The sequence below is a fragment of the Uloborus diversus genome, chromosome 7 (genome assembly GCF_026930045.1).
Source record: "Uloborus diversus isolate 005 chromosome 7, Udiv.v.3.1, whole genome shotgun sequence".
Lineage (NCBI taxonomy): Eukaryota > Metazoa > Arthropoda > Arachnida > Araneae > Uloboridae > Uloborus > Uloborus diversus.
The window spans coordinates 11,579,831-11,599,405 of NC_072737.1; the positions used below are offsets into that span (position 1 = coordinate 11,579,831).

General features: G+C 36.3%; 1 protein-coding gene across 1 annotated transcript in view; it reads left to right on the forward strand.

The window, feature by feature from the left end:
• The window catches only part of LOC129226240 (intermembrane lipid transfer protein VPS13A-like), a 216,501-nt gene that overhangs the window by 123,504 nt on the left and 73,422 nt on the right, over nt 1-19,575 (forward strand). Inside the window, 8 exon segments of the mRNA XM_054860840.1 lie at nt 1,043-1,103; nt 1,106-1,170; nt 3,602-3,818; nt 5,431-5,691; nt 8,356-8,462; nt 12,223-12,473; nt 15,132-15,273; nt 18,410-18,487. Coding sequence (XP_054716815.1) covers nt 1,043-1,103; nt 1,106-1,170; nt 3,602-3,818; nt 5,431-5,691; nt 8,356-8,462; nt 12,223-12,473; nt 15,132-15,273; nt 18,410-18,487 — 1,182 coding nt within the window.

Below are 19,575 nucleotides of genomic sequence, written 5' to 3' on the forward strand. Positions count from 1 at the left end.
AGTTTCATTCTTTTCTACATTTTGTAGTTCTGAGGGTAATTACATGATTTTCAATTTTAGTACCGCAGCCTGAATTTACCTAGACGAGGGCGGGGAGGGCTATTGAGAGGTGAGATTTAGATCATAGTAGTGCTTACATGGACATAAACTGTCATCTTAGGATTTTCAACACTTATTAAAACCAAAAGTTCTCGTGGGCTGACCCTCAAGGCGTCGCTGGGAATTTCTGTTTTCTTTCATAGGACGCCATTTTTGGTTTCCGATGTTAGCGCCGACTATTGTGTGAATTGGGACTTTTTTTTTCAGAAAATAGAACAACTAAACAAAGAAAAATGCATAAATTTTAAAAAGTTTTTCTTTTACATAAATTTTCCTTATCAGTGCAAGATTTATAAACACGCGTTCTACTTTCAACCGAAATAGAACGCATTTCCTTTAACTGCACTGAATTCTAGTCCATTAATCAAATTGATGGATAGAGAAATTAACTATTCAAAAACAAAACTATTATTTTTTACCTTTTTTGAAATTTACCAACGTTGTTATGAACAGTTGTACAATAAAACGTGTTTACCCTTACAAACCAACTTCGTCCTATATGTTTTTTTCTTATTTCTGCTACTTCATTATGAAGTTTTGTATAATATGAAGTAAAGATACTTCATTAAAACTCTATAACTTACTCTGAGTATAATGAAACCTTGTGCACATTTGCCGCTCAGCAAGATTAAAACTTTCAACTCCTATTTAACGCATGTAGTTCATTTTTTGCTTTTTTCGTTTAATTGCGTTAACTTTTTTCTCATTCTCTTACATTTATTCAGTGTAAGAACCTTTGTGCAAGGATAATTATCTATCTATTATTGGTCCATCTACACACACACACATATATATATATATATATATATAGAGAGAGAGAGAGAGAAAGCCAGTTTTGAGTCATGACTTTTAAATGCACTGTTTTTGTTATTTTCGATTAACCTATGCTCTTTGTTTCTCGATAAATTAACTGAAGCAGTTAAACAAGGACTTTTATTTTCAGATGAGCGCAAACGGAGAGATGACTTTCGAAGCGATGTACTACAACGAGAAGGTGTGCTGCTGGAACCTCTGTTGGAACACGTGATAGTACGTGAAGGACTCTATCGACCACTAGAAATCATGTTTAAGGTAAGTAAACAGCTGTACCACCTGGTAAAGCGAACAATTGGTTTGGAAAAGTTTTGCATCTGAGCGAAAAGTTTTGCTCCCAAAAATCTGTACTTCAGAACCAAACTGATGACGTAAGTCCGAAAATTGCGATTTTCTTTTTATTAGTGCACTAGTGGTACCCGCACGGCTTTGCCCGTAATAGAAAAATTAAAAGGTCTTTTGGTTCGCCTGTATATTTAAATATTGTATGGTGAATTTTCTCGCCAATTGGCTTGTACCCATAATACGGTTCCGCGTTATGATAATTTCGTATCTCGTCAATTGGCTTGTGCCCATGTTACGGTTCCACGTTATGATAATTTCGTAATTTACTCGTCCATCTTCTGATAATTTTGTTCTTAAAATTGGAATAGAAAAAGAACCACATCGAATTTTCAAAAAGTCGCTTCGAGGTGCATACCCGCATGCTACAAACTAACTTTGTGCCAAATTTCATGAAAATCGGCCGAACGGTCTAGGCGCTATGCGCGTCACAGAGATCCAGACATCCAGACAGAGAGACTTTCAGCTTTATTATTAGTAAAGATTGTATGTAGAAGACCCTTCCGCATCGAGCCATGTGAATGCCATCATAAAAAAAAATTCTTTTTTTTTTATCAGGGTTAAAAGCGCGCGCTTCCAATCTTTTACATGCGCCAGAGAAAAGTTTTTCCCTTATCCTGTAAAATGATCACAATGTGGCTTACGTCCTTCTGGCTCTGAGGTACAGAAATGTCAGCCAAAGAATTGAGTAAAAATTAGTTTCAAATAAAGAAAAAAAAAATAAATAATTAAATTTGAAGTTTGGACATTTTGCCTTCAAATTATGTTTTCGCAACCACGAGTTGCGATAGGACCCTACTCGTTGGGTCTTGCGTGTGTAGACTGTGTGTGCTTGTATATGTCTGTAGGCATGTGTGTGTGCAGCCGTGCGTGTGTGTGTGCAGCCGCGCGTGTGTGTGTGTAGGACATTGTAAGTTGTACGTGTAGTGTATAGGCATGTATGCGTGTAGATATGCGTGTGTGTACATGAGTGTGTGTGTGTGTAGTCGTGTGTAGGGCATAGTAAGTTGTATAGTCGTATGTGCAATGGCTAGGCATGTATGTAGGGCATAGACACCAACGCCCAGGGGTAGCCCCGCTCGCGGAGGCCGTAATTTTGACCTCCTCCCCGTTTTAAAAGTAAAAATCTACTTAATTTAAGCTTTGAATGAATGTAAACAATTCGTAACCATGGTGACAAAAATTTGTCATCTTAATAAATATTTAAACAAAAGCTAGACTTATTCTCATTGCCGTGGTAACTTGAGAGTCAGAGAATTATCAACTTCGGTCAAGTGAGTTCAATAAGCAACTCGTTATTGCTATATATTAAAAAAAAAAAAAAAGTTCGGTCTACTAAAATGGCCGTTCTTTTGAATTAAAGCGTACTCTTGCGACACTAAAGAATAACGCCGATCTTTAATTCATGATCAAAATTCTTCATTTTCGTTAGGTTGTTATTTATTATTCAAATGTTTAAGTTACAGCAACAACTGCGTTGAGCTGGTGTAGAAAGTTAAAAGAACAAGCTTTACGCACTTTCTTTTGCAACCATAGACTAATAATAAGAGTAGACCGAGCTTTCCCGACTTGCTGATGAAAAAATTGGTTCATGGATACATCATGTGACTGGTGGGAGGCTTGGCGAAAACTTTGGCAGCATGGTTGCCAGATGGCAGGATTATCTATAGTTTGGCACTCGACATGTGTTTTAAGACGTAATGTGCTTTCATTATAACTTTTTTCCAGGTGCAGAGATTGAACTGTTTTTCTTTTAATTGTGCATTATTTTGACATTAGTAATTAGTTTTTGTTCACAGTTTTCAGTAATTTTTATTTCATTTGGAACTGTTACGTCAGCGTTGGCGTGAACCTAATGGCGTAAACGTTTTGCGTCAACGCAAAAATGTCCTAATCGGTATCTTAAATTGAAATTGTAGGTAAAAATCTTACCGTTTGCCGATTTTTTTGGGGGGGCTCTTGCATCTCTAATTGCTTAGAGAGTTATTGAAATTGACTAAAGAAGATGCACAATACTATCTAAACGAAAAACTCACTATATTAACAAAATATTTACAACTTAGAATAACAAATTTACAAATCGGACTCCATAAAAGATCATTCTTCCGTATTCCATCAATTCTATTTATTTTATTTCTCGCTGGCGTTGATCGTCTGCTACGATCAACGCCCGCTGTTGCTAGGATATCCACCAGTCACATGGTTCGGTTTATGAGCAGCAAAAGGGTTGCCATAGCTCGGTCTATTCTTATTATTAGTCTATGTTTGCAACCCTATACTTTTGCCAATTTTCCAAAAGTGCCATCTCCTCACAGCCAGACTATATGAACATTTGTATGCTCAACAGGTATTCCGTGACCGAGCCCATCCCATGGTGTGCAACGGACAAGACGAACTGGATGGACGAACTAGGTCCTCCTTGGTGGACGCAGCGCATTCGGCGTGCTCATCTCTGTCCTCCTCAGGGAACGAGACGGACGAGGAGGACCCCGTCACTACGACCGTCATTAGAAGGAGAACGCCAGCCAGACTGAAGAGATTGTCCTCCATCGCCAAATCTAGGGGTAGGAGTACTTTCTGTTTTAACGTTTTCCTTACAAAATGCAGAAACAATAGATTGCTTAATATAATTCGTAAGTGTTTCTTGTTTTTCTGAGGAGCTTCAGAGCTTTTGGTCCTTCATACTATTTTAGTAAAATCATACTTACTTTTAAGAACACTCCTGCTTGATTTGAATAGAGAGAAAAAAATGGTAAAATATACCATGGCAATATTCTCTCAAATTCTCTACGTGGACAGACCTTTTGTATTAAACGTGTCACAAGGCAAGCTTTTATTTAGTTGAACGTTTTAATGAACTCAATGCCAGGCACTTTCAATAACCGTGAGAAATGTCTTCTAGTGCGCAAATTCGAAGGCAAACTTTAGAATGCTGAAATCCGTGACGTGCCAACTTCTTTGATCAGCCTTTGCCCCACTAGATGGCGCGGACGCTCAACAGGCCTAGACAATTTATGATTTTTCTGTGTTAAACCGATGCAGCTCATGCAGCCATCAATCAATGTCAACGTTTCAAAGTTTGTTTATTTTGATTGGGCGAAGCCCATTTATTTCCTTAAGAGGCGCTGACCGGAGCCCCTGAATCCACCAATCAATGGCAACGTAATGGAAACAGGGGTTGTCTGTTGCCATGAGTTTCAGCGATTGTCAGGGCCCAAAAGAATTAAGTGTGGTCATGGATCAACATTTCAGTACGGAAACTTCTTAGATGCTAGCATTTACTATTTTTCTAATTTGACAGAATTTCTCTCCCGTTAGCTAGGGGGGCTTCTAAAACTATTTAAAAGATTATTGAGGCCCCCTAGTTTCAAAACCTGACACTTGTAGAAAACCAAATTTTACAGGAGACGTAAAAGTCCGGTTTTGAAACTGAGGCAGACCTTCCCGCCCCATTTCAAGGGGGAAAGAAGTGGTTTTTGAACCTAATATCGAGCAGGCAAATAGGCCTTATGATTCTCTACAAGATTAACAAAAAAAAAAAAAAAAAAAAAGAAAATCGAATTTTTTGCAAGTATCCGGTTTTGAAACTAGGGGCCTCATATAATCATGCATAATTATCTGACGTACAAATAAGTTTTAAAGGATTTTCAAGTGATTGCGTCATTGGTATTAAATCCGAACGAACAATGTTGCAACTAACTTCATTTTATAACCTCATCGTTAGGCTTTTATTTTCAGTATTTAACATTTCGCTGAAGTGGAAACATAGTTTTTGTGTGCTCTGAATATGTCGCCTTTTGTGCCAACAAAACACAATGTGCGGGAAAGTTTACTTTTCTGCTTCCGTTTGAAGAAACGTGTAGCTGAAGGCAATCAAATTCTGCAAGAAACTTACAAGGAACATGCTTCATCGATTTCCGCATAAGAGTTTTGGTATAGACGAAGTCGAGATTTTAATACCAATGACAAAGAGCACAATGGGCGGCCACAAAAGTTTGAAAACTAGGCAATGGAAAATACTTCGAAAAATAAATATGAAACCATTTTTTCACAATAAAGCACTAAGTTAGAAAAAAAAACATCAGAACGTATTTGTACACTAGATATATAAAATAGTTTGCATGTATGTTATGTTCACACAAGCTCCAACATTTTCCATTTTCCCACTTTTCTTAGATTCAACGAGCTTCGTGGCCTGCCCAGGAGACAGCGACAGTGAAAACGAGGACGGCGTCTTAGAGAAGGTTGCCTCCACTTTTGACCACCTGTTTTCCGAGGACGAGGAAGGAGCGTCAGACGATCCTCCTTCAGATTCAGAAGGCATAGCTGATTTACATTCGGATTCTGGAGAGACGGAAACCGCAGACAACGAGGACGTTTTTGACGACGCCGCTGCGCCCGTCTTTGCCAGTCCGCACCATCATGAACACAGGACTAGTGAGTGCCATTTATCTTTTTAGACTGTAAGAAAAGCAATGAACATTTCAGAGAAACAACTTTTATGCTGAGCAGCTTCCTGATTTTGAATTAAATGAAGATCAACAGAATGAAAAGAGCCATTGCACGTCAACTACTGTTTGACCATGGATTGTATGTAATTTGGCAACCGGCCAAGTAAAGACGATTCCATATGAATGAATCTGACAGGGGAGAAGGGAAAATTCGCAACTCCATTGCTCGAATTCGCTAAATTGCGGTGATTAACAGTACTAAAGAAAAAGGTAAAACATTCCATTCCACGTGTTTTTTTTTTTTTTTTTTTTTGGGGTAAATAACAGGCTTCAGACAGTTTATGATGTAATGTAATTTCAGAAGAGTAGAAAAGAAAGCGTCCCACAAACACGATGAAAAATCACTAAGCGTCAATGCAAGTTATAAAATACGGCATTTGTTTGTTTTACCTTTTTCATCCGCCATTAGACAGTGACTGCAGCGCCTCGTATAGTTTATTGGAGTTGCGAATAGCGATGGGATATTGACCCACGCGTTTTATAATGTCACTAGGGCCTAATTAATTTATTGCCTTCTCTAACTTTAAATGAGGGGGAACAAAAAGAATTACTATGAAAACAACAAAAAGAAAATAAGATGTTTTCATTTCGTTCTGGAATGTAAAAGCAAAATGGTAAGCTCAAAAGTATGTTGTGAATAAATACATCAATTTTGTAGTGAGGATATAGATCGAATATACTTTAGATTAAAATAATATTGCCGTTAGCAAATTTTCATTTTTACAAAACTGGGGTTAAAGAACAGAGAGCCAAAAGTGCACAGCTGTAACAATCCAACTAGCACTCCTATAAACTAATAGATTAAACTATTTCCGCCTTTAAACCGGAAATTAGCCTTTCCATCTAATCGATGGTCAGACAGTAACTAATTTTCAAATCATCCCCACTTAACCATCTCCTATTTTGACGCACTTTGATAGAGATGTAGACCTTTGAAACTAAAACATGCAAGCAGTAAGTTATAGCCCCTAAGCCAGGGCTATAGCAGAACTGTATGCATTATACCGACAGTCCAGTTATCATATCCAGAGACTGCAATTTCGTCCTCGTTATGGACTCATTAGTTTGAAATAGTTATTAACCGAGCTGGAGACAGATGTCTTCTCATTGAATCAGAGAGTGTTAAAAAACGGGTGGCTAAAGTTAATTTAGCTCGCCAGTGAGAGTTCGCAGCCATGGTGCGGTTCAACTCAGAAATTGAAGGCAAAGCTTGGGTATTAAGCAGTAAGTTACAGCCCCTAAGCCAGGCAGAGCTACTTGCATTACACCGGCAACACGGTTATCACATCCTGGGCGGTCATTCCAAGCTCGTCAGCTTGCGAGATCGAGATTCTCGCTCACGTGATCGGTTGTGACTTAGAAATGTCGCAAAGTAGTATTCTAATCTACTCGAACCTAGCCGCAAGCTAAGTTCGAGTAGATTAGAATACTACTTTGCGACATTTCTACATCACAGCCGATCACGTGAGCGAGAATCTCGATCTCGCAAGCTGACGAGCTTGGAATGACCACCCAGGACTAAGCACAAGGTGGAACACAAGGGGGGGGGGTTCACACAAGGACGAAACTGCAGTCCTGGATGTAATAATTGGGCTGTTCGTGTATTGCATGCAAGTTTTCAGATTCCGAGATCCAAATACTGAGGATCCAGGAACCCTAAACATAAAGGGCTCTTAAATGTGAAACTAATTGCTATGTTTTAGTTTATGTTAATAAAAAGTTTTATTACACTGGAGACCTGAAATTTTTGGATCTCATTACACTTTTTGTAGTTGATAGCATTTTTTGTGAGTTAAAGCTCTTTGATTTTTTTCTGGCAGGCATTTAAACTCTTGAGAAAAATCGGCCGGGAAATTGTTTTTTGGATTTCAAATTGAAATAAATTCTGAGCGAAGCTCATTTAAAGTCACGTATTCAAAGGTATTTCGTAATTCGATTAACAAATTAGGAGTTCTTACTAAGTTACAGATGCAGAGCTACAATATTAATTCTATGGATGATATTTGCAATCGTCTACATCAAAAATATTCTGTTTTCAATGCGCTGTAGGTTAAAACTTGCCACGAATAATATTCTTTTTGTTATCACTATTTAAGAACAGGTTTTTCTTAACAGAATATTTTTTATGGTGAGGTTCGTTCCGATAAAAATAAAAAATGAGCTTCTGAAATCCAAAAAAAAAAAAAAAATACTATCTAGTTTTCTATGGTGTTCACGTGCGTTCTTCGCGAAAACTAATAAGCTTAAACTCACAAAAATCATAGAATAACCGTAAAAAGTACCCTAAGCTCCTAAAATTTTAAGCTTAGCCTAATCATGGCAATTCGCCTCACAAAGTTGCTCTGACATTTTCGAGCCCCTATAATTTGAAGGTCTTAGGATTTAGATTTTTGAAGCTGAAAATTTTCGTACTTAAATTTCAAAGACTACTTCTCTGAAATTTAGTTAAGATCAGAGATGTGGACACCACTTGGTTACTTGACAAGGAATGATTAAAAGCGCATAGTGTCAGAAAAACTTTTCTTGACAATTTGTGCTCTCTGCACGTTTATGATTCATGTTATTAAAGCAGCGATATCATACTTTTCAGTGGATGCAGTTTCCGAGACAGCGTTGTACCTGACCGTAGACTGCAGAGATCCTATTAATTTGAATGTCACTCCAGCTGCTCTCTGTGTTATCAAGGAAGTGTTTACGGTAAGCATTTTGGCAAGATAGTTTATAGCACTTACTTGTCAGAAAGAGAGAAACTCCTCATTGTGTAGATTTGACCGAATAGAAATTAGTAATAAGCCTCTAGTGTACATTTTTTAAAGTAAGTTCAAGGTTATAAACTCGAAAAAAAATTAAAAAAATTAATTTGAATCCTGAAATTTTGAATTCAAATTATGTTTTTCGCAATCACGAACTGAGACAGGACCATACTCATTGGAGTTATTGTTTCTAGAAACAGCTTCTGTCCCCCCCCCCCCCAAGCCTGCCTCTCCTCCTGGGCGGTTACGTGTGCATAGTTGTGTGTGTAAGTGTGTAGGCTTGTGGCTGTACGTAGACCTGTGTGTATGCACGTAGGCGTGTGAGTGTGAGTGTGTGTAGGACATGGACACCTCCGACCAGGAGAAGCGGATAGCTCAGGACCGGAGCAGCCGCGCCGCGCCGCCTGCAGAGGACGGTGGGCGGTGGTGTTGCAGAGGCTTCTGGTTCAAGCTGAAAAAGGCACGGAACATCAAAAACGGTCATATGAGAACAATAAGCAATCGTGATTGCTCAAAAATATCTTTCAGAGAACTTCCATTTAACTTCCACAGAAAACCTAGACACATTTTATTTATTTATTTATTTTTGTATTTTAATTTGTACCGTACTCGTATTAACCTAAGATGAAATACTTATACTTTTCAATTACTGCTTTATTTAGAAGTTCATTGAAACAACCCAACGATGTACGTTATCGCAAAATAAGCAATTTCCATCTAACATGGTGGTAAACTATACGATTGTTATTCAGTTGTAGACTGTCTCCAAATAAAATACCTCTAATAGCGATAAATATACTATCTCGCCAATGCACCTCACTCCTACATTGTGTCCAAACCTAGTTGACTACTTCAGCATTACAGAGACCCCAGTACATTTCAGTTTTCTTGGTTTTTCCGGCTTGGAATGGTTATGAGAGGTATTTATTTAGATAAAATAGAGATACACATATTTTGGAATACACAATTTTGAGTTCCCACACGATACATATAAAGAGGAACACGGTGTAAAATGTATGATACATGACTCAGATTGACTTATGACTTATGCTAAGGCCCCTATATATACGAGCCGACGCATCAGCTTAAGATTAGCCTTTTTGGATCGGAGCGCGTGTTTGAGTGGTTGTCTTTTCTGGCGAGTTATCGCGTTTGGTGATTGTTCACTGTAAGAAATGATTAGCGCCACGTGAATAAAATATTATTTTCGGCAAATTTGGCGAAATCTGAAACTTTGCTGTGGTAACCCTAGCAGTGTAACAATGAAAAATCCGATCCAAAATGGCTAAACTTAAGCTGGTTCGTCGGCCTGTATAGCGGCTCTAACTTATGCTATACAGAATAAGAAACGTCATAGTCCAATCACCAATTCTTACACAGGACAATTTAGCACACAAAAATTAATAATGGTTACACAAGACAACCAACATGCCTAAACAATTAAAAAATTAAACTTTTAATGACAGCTCTGTTGGACCCCTGCAGAACACCAACGCGCACTCGCCTAAAGATCGTAGCTTAATCCGCCATCTCGGGACTAAACAATGTTTTCTTCATATTGCTATGATGAAGTGGCGCAGTTTGCTACTTGATTGTGGATTTTTACTAACTCTTTGTTAATTTAAAACCCAAAAAACGCCATAATCAAGAAGCACGCTACTTCACCATAGCAGACACAGAAAGAACGCGGCGTTTAGCCCCAAGATGGTGGCTATGTCGCAACTTAAGTTACGATCGAGCGCTTTACACTTGGCAACCTATAATGCATTTAGCGAGAAGTAATAGTGGAATTAAACAAAGCAACCTTGAACTAGGCGATAGCATTTTGAAAATAGCGGGAATAAGATAAACGACGTGTTCATGAACAGAATCGCCAATCCAACGAGTACTTATGCCAACGTGTACAAATGTTAACATAAAAACTCTTTTAGTTTACTTTTGTTATTCATTTCCCTTGCACTGAGAAAAATGAAGTTTTCAAAAATGAGTACATTCTTGCTTTCAAATTTTCTTGAAACTCTTTGCTTCAAATATGAGTACCCATGTTTTCAAATAGTGTGCTGAATTATTTCATACTCAAAAATGAGCACATAACTCGGTTAATACTCAATTTTAAAATTATTGCACATTCAAAAATGAGCACAAATACCTCAAAAATGAGCACATGTTGATTTGAGTATTTGATGAGTATTGGTATGTTTCAGATGGGTGGCTACTGAAAAGTATTATGAATTCAAAGTAACTTATCTGATTTAAATCAGCAGAGTGAAAATCTTTCTGTAAAAACCTTTTATTCAACATAAAACACAACTTGCTTCTTGCAAGATACAGCAACTGAACACATAGTGAAAATCAAAACATGTGGCTGAAAGCCAACAGTTTTAAATGCAGTTACATTTGCAGCCAACACCTGATTGGTCCATTGACATCATCATATTTAAATTAGGTTCTAGCTCTTGACCAATCACATGTTGGCTACAAATAAGGTATTGAATCAGTAATCTCTACATAGTATAAAATGAAGTCCCCAAAAAGCGTCTGTGTGTTTGAACTCGCAAAACTCGAGAACTACCCGGTCGATTGCGGTGAAATTTTCACAGTTTGTTCCTTTAAGTCCTGAGAAGGTTTGCAGACCAGTTCGAATAAAATTCGATGAATAGTTCTTTTTTTTTATTCCAATTTACGTCCAATTTTCACGTAAATTCTCAAATATGGGAGTGAAAAATTACTTGCACATATTAATATTGCATATCGTTAGAAAGAGTAGAATTTTCCGCGTTCTACGCAATTGGTTTCAATGCTCTAACTTTATTACGGCGGGAGTTATTTGCGTTTTTAGCTCGAATTTTCTTAGGCTTAGCCGAAATTTAGGTACTACTTTCTTCATTAAATAAATCAATAAAAAGTGAAGGAATTGTCCCACAGTTTTCTTTTTGACGCCATTGGGAAAAACGACATTTTTTACTCCAGATCTAACTCGACCTATGTTCGAAAAAATAAGCTTTTATCTCGAAAGGAAAAAAAGTTACAAGCCTTTTTAAATCAAGTTTAAGAAATCTCGATTCCATTGAAATTGTGAACCATTTTCTTTCGCATTTTAATTCCTTAAGCTTATTTTATTTTGTTTCCATGGTTACGCATTTTAAATCCATCTTTCTGGATTTAATTTCTTAAAAGTATTTTAATATCTGTCGTCATTGTTTGGAAGGGAAATCATGATGTTTTTTTGTATTTAATTTTTACGCCTGATTATTGAATATACGTCACTTGACACAATTTTTATTTTCAAGGTAGACCGGGCAAAGCCGGGCAACGCAGCTAGTTCAACATAAAACGCAACTTGCTTCTTGCAAGATACAGCAACTGAACACATAGTGAAAATCAAAACATGTGGCTGAAAGCCAACAGTTGTAAATGCAGTTACATGTGCAGTCAACACCTGATTGGTCCATTGACATCATCATATTTAAATTAGGTTCTAGCTCTTGACCAATCACATGTTGGCTACAAATAAGATATTGAATCAGTAATTTTAAATAAAGAAATACTTACCCTGGTTTTATATTTATTTTAATAGATAATAAAAAATATATATATTATTTATTAACATGAAAGAATACTCTACAAAAAGCAACCCTATGACATCTCTATTTGATGTCTGACCTAATACATTAACGTTATCCATTCTGAATCGTTACGAATAGGAGCTGACCAGTGCCGATACCACCCTCAAGTCTCGTCGTCAGGAATCCAACAGGTCGTTACTCGTGCTGCGTAACTGCCTAGGCCCCGAGTGTGCCGTGAAGGTGATGCGCAAGGATGGTGATGCCGGACAATTCGTCATCGCGGAGGAGGCGAGGGGAAGAGACACCGTCCCGAAAGCAACTGCGGAGCCGGATCTGGTGATGCCCCTGGTGGACATCAGTCCGGCTGATTCCGACTCGGAAATGGCAGGGTAAGTACAACTAGAAATCAGAGGTGCCCAGTTTTTTTATGTCTATTATTACCCATAAAGTGGATAATGTGTCAGCAAAATATTCCAAAGGGTTCATAAAGAACATAATAATCAATTATTAATTGATTTTTTACTACACAAAATTAATAGCGCTTTTGATTAATTTTAATTATTGAGAAAAAGAAAATAGTATTACTTAATCAAGACTTTTGATATTTCTTAGTTATAACAATCCTCAAATATATAACAGCTAATGATCGAATAACGCTGACGTCGTTCACAATGAAACTCGCGCCAGGGCATGATAGTTTGATAATATGTTTTGGTAATGTTTAACATGCGGGGAAAGGCTTTATTGTGACAGGGCTGATATGGATCCGGTAACTTGACTGTTTTACTGGTAAGACTGAGATTTTAGGAGAATTAAGAAACGTAAAAGTGGGTAACAATGTACGCTACCTACTGGAGTTTAGGGTTCATCCACTGGAGTTAGGGTTAAAATTTCAGATACAGTGAAACCTGTGTAAGTTGACCACTCGCGGTGCAGTACTTTGATAGTCAACTTAGACAGGTGGTCAACTTATAAATGGCGGTAATGATTTTTTTTTTTTAATTTTTTGTCATTTCTTGCACCATGTATTCATTTTTTGAGTTATTCACCCTTATTCTTTCTGTTCAATTCACTTTCATTGTTCAACATTATTGAAAGTGAAACAATAATTAAAAATACTATTCAAATAATTTTGTTATTTTTTCCTTGTTTTTAACTATTTTAGACTGTAGTTTTAGAAATTCCATATGTACCGGCTAATTTTCTCTGGCTTTCTCCATTTTCAATTAATTTTAATATAATATTTCATACTTTTTATTAATCTCAAGTTCAACTAACTTTCTTTTTCAAGCCTTTTTTGTACAACTTACAGTACAAAGAGCAATAAGCGCGACTCTCCCAGTTTATAAAGGCAAAATTAAATTGTTTTATCTCTTAATCCCTTGCGCCAGAAACATGTAACTTTACCCATTAGCTGGCACAGATCTGCGTACCCTCGGTGCGAGGGGCCCGCGTCCTTAAAGGGGCTAACGGCCGTAGAAATTGAAGAAGAAATCGAAAAAAACTAACACTAAGACTTATTCACTTTACAAACCTATTTTCATTGAACAGAGTACAAAAAGCTATCTTATTTAGAACAACAAATGAAAAACAAGTTGAGAATAAAGAGCAGCATAAGCTTTACGCTGCTGTTTAGTTAGTATAATGCTAGTCTGTCATCAAAGCATTAAAAACATTTTTAGAAAGTTATATAAAAAAAAATAATAATAAATGAATAAATAATAAAATAAAATAATTTGCTGAAGAATGTTTAATAAAATAAACCAAGTGGTCAACTTACAAAGGGTTTTTACAATACTCCAAACCAAATTTGGCATACATTAGTGGTCAAGATAGACAGGTGGTCAAGATAGAGAGGTGGTCAAGTTACGGAGGTTTTCCTTCACTATATGAGATAGGACTAATTCCGTTCCTGATAAAAGCGGTCAACATAGACAGGTGGTCAACTTACAAGGGTGGTCAACTTTACAGGTTTTACTGTATCAAAATATCCCCAAACAGGCAATGGCTTCGTTCAAATGTAGAAGCAATTTTCACCCGTCATACCTTGACGGGCGATTTTCTAGTTTGTGTAATAATTGCTGCTGTTCCGATAGAACATATCGGAAGTCGTGCTCCAAAACTATTGCTTAAAAATTAAATTTTTCTATTGCACTATTTTTTTACTACTCAAATTTGATCACCGAGTTGGTTGCTGAACAAGATTTGATGCACATGATATTTTTTATTTGAGTCAGCCACTTTTGTAGACGAACGGTGATCCAATCTTCCAATCCTTGTACTGATCTTTACCCCTAAGAAAATCCCATGGGAATAATTAACTACTGATTGAGAATCCCTAGAATAGAATGAGACTGAATGAAGCTTGACTCTGTGGCCTGTTGAAAAGAAATTTGTAAAAGTTAACATCTTTTTCCTATGTAGTATGTTAAATTCAAAGATTGTTTATTCTAAATAAAAGTGAAGAATTTCTAAAAAAGATTTTTTTCTTTGCCAGCGCAAAAAAAACCAGCGTTACGGCAGTGCAAAAAAAAAACTGTTTTTGGCCCGATGTGTATCCCCCTTAGTTAATTATATTCTTCTTAGACCAAACCATTTCTGCTTATGTTACTAATGGAATTTAAAACGTATTACGAGGCTCAGAATTACTTTAAAAAAAAATAGATGAGAATGCGACATTGAATTTTTAGCCAGTCTTATGCTTGTAAGTATGACAACTTGATTTTAATATTTTGAAATTCCAAATTGGCATGTAAGATATTCGCCTGCACTTTGTTTATAACATCTTAAATGTTATATTTATTTTCACGTACATTTTTTTTTGTTTTGTATCTTCGTACCCCTTTCTCTCGCTCCCTACTCACCCCCTCCCCCTCCCTCCGAAATACAGCTAAAATTGCAAAAAATAACTTACCCTAAATATATATTCATTTTCTTTTGAAAAATATAATGATTCTTGTTTGCCAATTTATCTTGTGAACCAATTCAAACATTTCATTTCTTAAGGAGCTTAAAGTGTAAAAAACTTCATTCTTTTTTTTTTCCAGAGACGAGAACGACGGTTTCCACATGAGCCGCATTGCGAAGCCCACTCTCGTGAAGCCACCGGACACGTGTGCAAACCCGTACGAAGAGAAATCCATCGATCAACTGTATGCCGAATCAACTCGTGAAAAGATTGTCATTGAGGCTAGTACCTTTGAAAATTTAATCTTTATTTTCTTGACTGTTACATTATCAAATAGTTTCTGGAATTGAAATGCTTTATTCGTGTGAATTCTATTTTGGGAACCAAAATCAGCTAAAGTGTAAATATCATGCTGCGTTGAAAACTAAAAACAATTATTTAGCTTCAGTTGAGGTAAAAGTAAGAATATGCATAGGCGGATTTAGGACTGAGTTCCTGGGGGGGCAGGATTTTTTTTTTTAGCAACATTTTTAATTGCCCTCCCCCTCCGATGTTTTTGCCTGTTTTCTGTGATGCGTAAGGCCATTCTTTACTTTTTATGTGTTGTTTTCATTACTGCTATCCTTTTTAAATTGACCTTAAAAGAGAGGGGCTGGTATTAAGAGAGTGACGCAGTGCTCCCTTTTAAGTGGGATATAGAATGTCTCCAGTTTTAGGGGGGCACGGGGGTTACTCCCCCGGAGGAAATTATCTAAAATGGATATAAAATTCTGCATTTTGAAGTCTTATAAGAGTTAATTGGAAATAATAGGCAAATATTTTTTTTTTAAGTTTTACGCTTTAAAAATGCTTTGTGATGCAAATTAATACTTTAAAAGAAATGGTGCACAGATTTAGTGAATAAGTATCAAGAGAGTAACATACTACCCATTTGAACAATTCTTAATTTATACACTTGATAAGAAATAAAATTGAAGCACTCTTTGCTTAGGAGTTTCAAAGACTTGTCTAATTATTTTCAAGGTTTGGTTGGTTAGATTGGGTTTTTGGCTCAAGAGCCCTTGTAGGCTATACTGCGCCAATTCTTTTCAGGGATTTTAGAACCTATCAATAATTTGCACTTTCCAGTCTCTGAAATTGAGTAGTAGATTATACAGTTGTACAGTATTGTTCAAACTTTGTAAGAAACGGCTATTTTAAGTTTAAAAAAAAAAAACTTTAATTTCCTTTTCAAGAAAGAAAAAATCATGATTTTTTTTTGTTATAAGATTTTGGAAGATAAGTTGTTACTATATAAACTCCTCGCAAAATTGGGGGGCATTGTCCCCTTTGCCCCCCCCCCTCCTATAAATCCACCCATGCTCTTCTGAACTGTTCAAAAACGAAAAAATAATGATTTTTTTTAATTTTTGGAAGATGTGTTGTTACTACATAAAGTCCTCCCAAAACTGGGGGGGGGGCATTGCCCCCCTCTGACCCCCCATAAATCCGCCCATGAGAATATGGAAAATATGGAAACACTCTTGACTCTTACATTCTCTACCCTATTTTTCCTTTTACCTCAACTAACCCTACATAAAACAAATCATCGCTAAAAAGACGAATGGGCGTATCTCACTTTTAAGCATTTTGCAGAAAATCGATTTAAAGACTTCCAGTTTACAGTATCGCTTGGGAACCGCCACCAGTGTGAGGGACTAACTTTTTTACTATTTATTGTAGAGATACGCCCATTGGTCATATTATAAAATCGACTTTGGACATTTCTGTGGTGGTCATAACTCATTTTTCGATTTTTTTTTTGAGATACGCCCATTCGTCTTTTTAGCGACGAATTATTTAGGTTCAGTTGAGGTAAATGGAAGAATAGCGTAAATATGGAAACAATCTCTGCTCTAAAATTCTCTACGCTATGCTTTCTTTTACCTCAGCTGACCCTACACAAAACAATTATGTGGGGTCAGTTAAGGTAAAAGGATACATACGGTAAATAGAAACAATCTCTACTACCGCACTTGAAATTTTTAAAACTAAACTGTTGGTGAGTGAAAACTAAGTAAAATGTAGGAGACATTGTGAAAATTCCGCATGTTTCTAAACAATTGTACAGTAGTCATCATTGTTTGAAGATTGACACTGTAAAAAGGTTGTTTTTTAAAGTTGAGCAATCTCTTGCATTTTCCTCTGTTGGAGGTCTACAAATGCGAATTAACTGGTTTCAGAGTGTTGCATTTTGTGTGGCCAGCTGTGTAGTTTCCGATCGCAATTGCTTGATTCCCTCCTCTCTCGTTATGCCTGTAGTCTATATACTCCACTTACTGCACATTGACAATTGTAATTATTTTTTTTAAATATTTAGTCAAAAGGATTTTTTTTTTTTTTTTTGTAAAAATCAGTAATCTGTCGCCTTTTGACAGTTTTTGTTTGATTTTAAAAGAAATACTTGTGAAACTAGAACTTTCTGCATTTTATTTTCCCACATAGCGGTAATACCATTTTATTTTAAAACAAACTAATTGTGCATGTTTTTAGAAAGTCTACAACTGTTTGGATTACTAATATTTTTTAGCTTTGGAAATTTCATATACGAAGAGCATTTCCGGAACTAAATAAATACTTTGAAATTGAAGATTTTTACGCTCCGTCCACAAAGATATTAAAGGCTTATTGCCAAGCCTTTTATTGCGAATTTAACAACTCGCAAGGAAGTAATCTCAGCAAACCCCCCAGCAGCTACAGATTTATCTAATCAAGTTTAGAGTGCGTTGCCGAACATGTGCGTCGGTCGAGTCATGTTCTTCCACAATCACCTAAAAATAATTCATTGACTTAACTTCGTAAACCGTGATGCCTTATTGGTAACGCGTCGGACTCGTAGCTGGACGGTAGTATGTTCGATGCCTATCGGTTGAAAGTCCTCCGTGTACGTGGATGGTGACTGGTGCACGTTGAATCTGCTTCGGTGACTAATTCCTCCAAGTTTCCATTTCAAATAAATTTCTTTGTGGGGTATTTAATCAAAGAATGCCCGGCTTCTGGTTTCGGTCAAAAGTTGGAGTTGTTTAAAGAGCCCCTTCCAACCAGTTAAACTACGTGTAGTACAGTAGTTGAACCTTTCTGGAATGCGGTTCTAGTTTGTCTGACGAATGGAACATCACCTAACAAACAAAGCAAGACTGAACGTGGATTACGCCAGTCATTAAAAAAAAAAAAAGTTACGCTCTCACCCAAAAGTAACTTGACGTGCTAGTGCTCCACAAAACACTATAAACCTGTTTAAAGAATAATGACTATCTATTTTTCTAACGGAATTAATTAAAAGACCGATACAAAGCTAAATTCTATGTTATATATTTATGAGAAATTGTTATGTTTAACGATGTTTTTAGAAAAGAGATTTCCCTTTTCATGTTTCAGATGGAAGGCTTTGACAAGCTCGCGTGCCTTCTTCCAAACAGGAGAACTACAGTCATGTACGCCCTTCAACCTGTTAAGGTACATTTTCTTTCTTTATCAAAATGGGTTTGTAAAAAGTATACAGTAAAACCTGTAAAGTTGACCACCTTTGTAAGTTGACCACCTGTCTATATTGACCGCTTTTGTCAGGAACGGAATTAATCCTATCTTGTATAATGAAGGAAAACCTCTGTAACTTGACCACCTTTCTATCTTGACCACCTGTCTATCTTGACCACTAATGTACCCCAAATTTGGTTTGGAGTATTGTAAAAAACCCTTTGTAAGTTGACCACTTAATTTATTTTTTAAAACTTAATTTAGCAAATTATTTTATTTTAGTATTATTTTTTTACAGCTTTCCAAGAATATTTTTGATGCCAGACCAGCATTTTACCAACTAAAAAAAAAACAGCAGCATAACTAAACCTCCTTGTAAGTTTAACCACATTGGAAAACTACTAAGAACCCTTTTATTCTCCAAACTTGTGAGATTACCTTTTGTACTCTTTGTTCAATGAAAACATGTGTCAATAGAAAAGTACAAAGTATTTTTTTCCAGTTGCAATATTTTGTTGCAACACTGGAATTGTGCTAGAGTAAAAGTTACTTGCATTGCAGTATTTCTGGTGCAAGGGATTAAGAAATAAGACATTTTCAATTGCCTTTTTAACCATGAGAGTCCAGCTTGTTGCTCTTTGTGCTATAGTTTTACCTAAAAGGGCTTCAAAAAGAAAGTTATTTTAACTTGAGATTGATAAAAAGTATGAAGTATTAAAATTAATTGAAAAGGGAGAAATCCAGAGAAAATTAGCTGACACATATGGAACTTTCAAAACTAGTGTCTAATAAGTGCGCCAAACTTCAATATTTTGTTGAAAAGTAGATCATCATGGTTATAAATGTATCAAATGTATATGAGAGAAAAAAAAAGCGTCAAATTTGTTATTTTTGATTAGCTATGAATTTTTAGGAACTATTAATATCAAATAACTTTTTATAAACAATGATTTTTTTTTTTTTGATCAATTTACTGAAATTTTAAATTCACATGACACATTATACGTCATTCTGAGAAAATAACCTATAAAAATATTTAAATAACATTTTAAATTATTGTTTCAAAG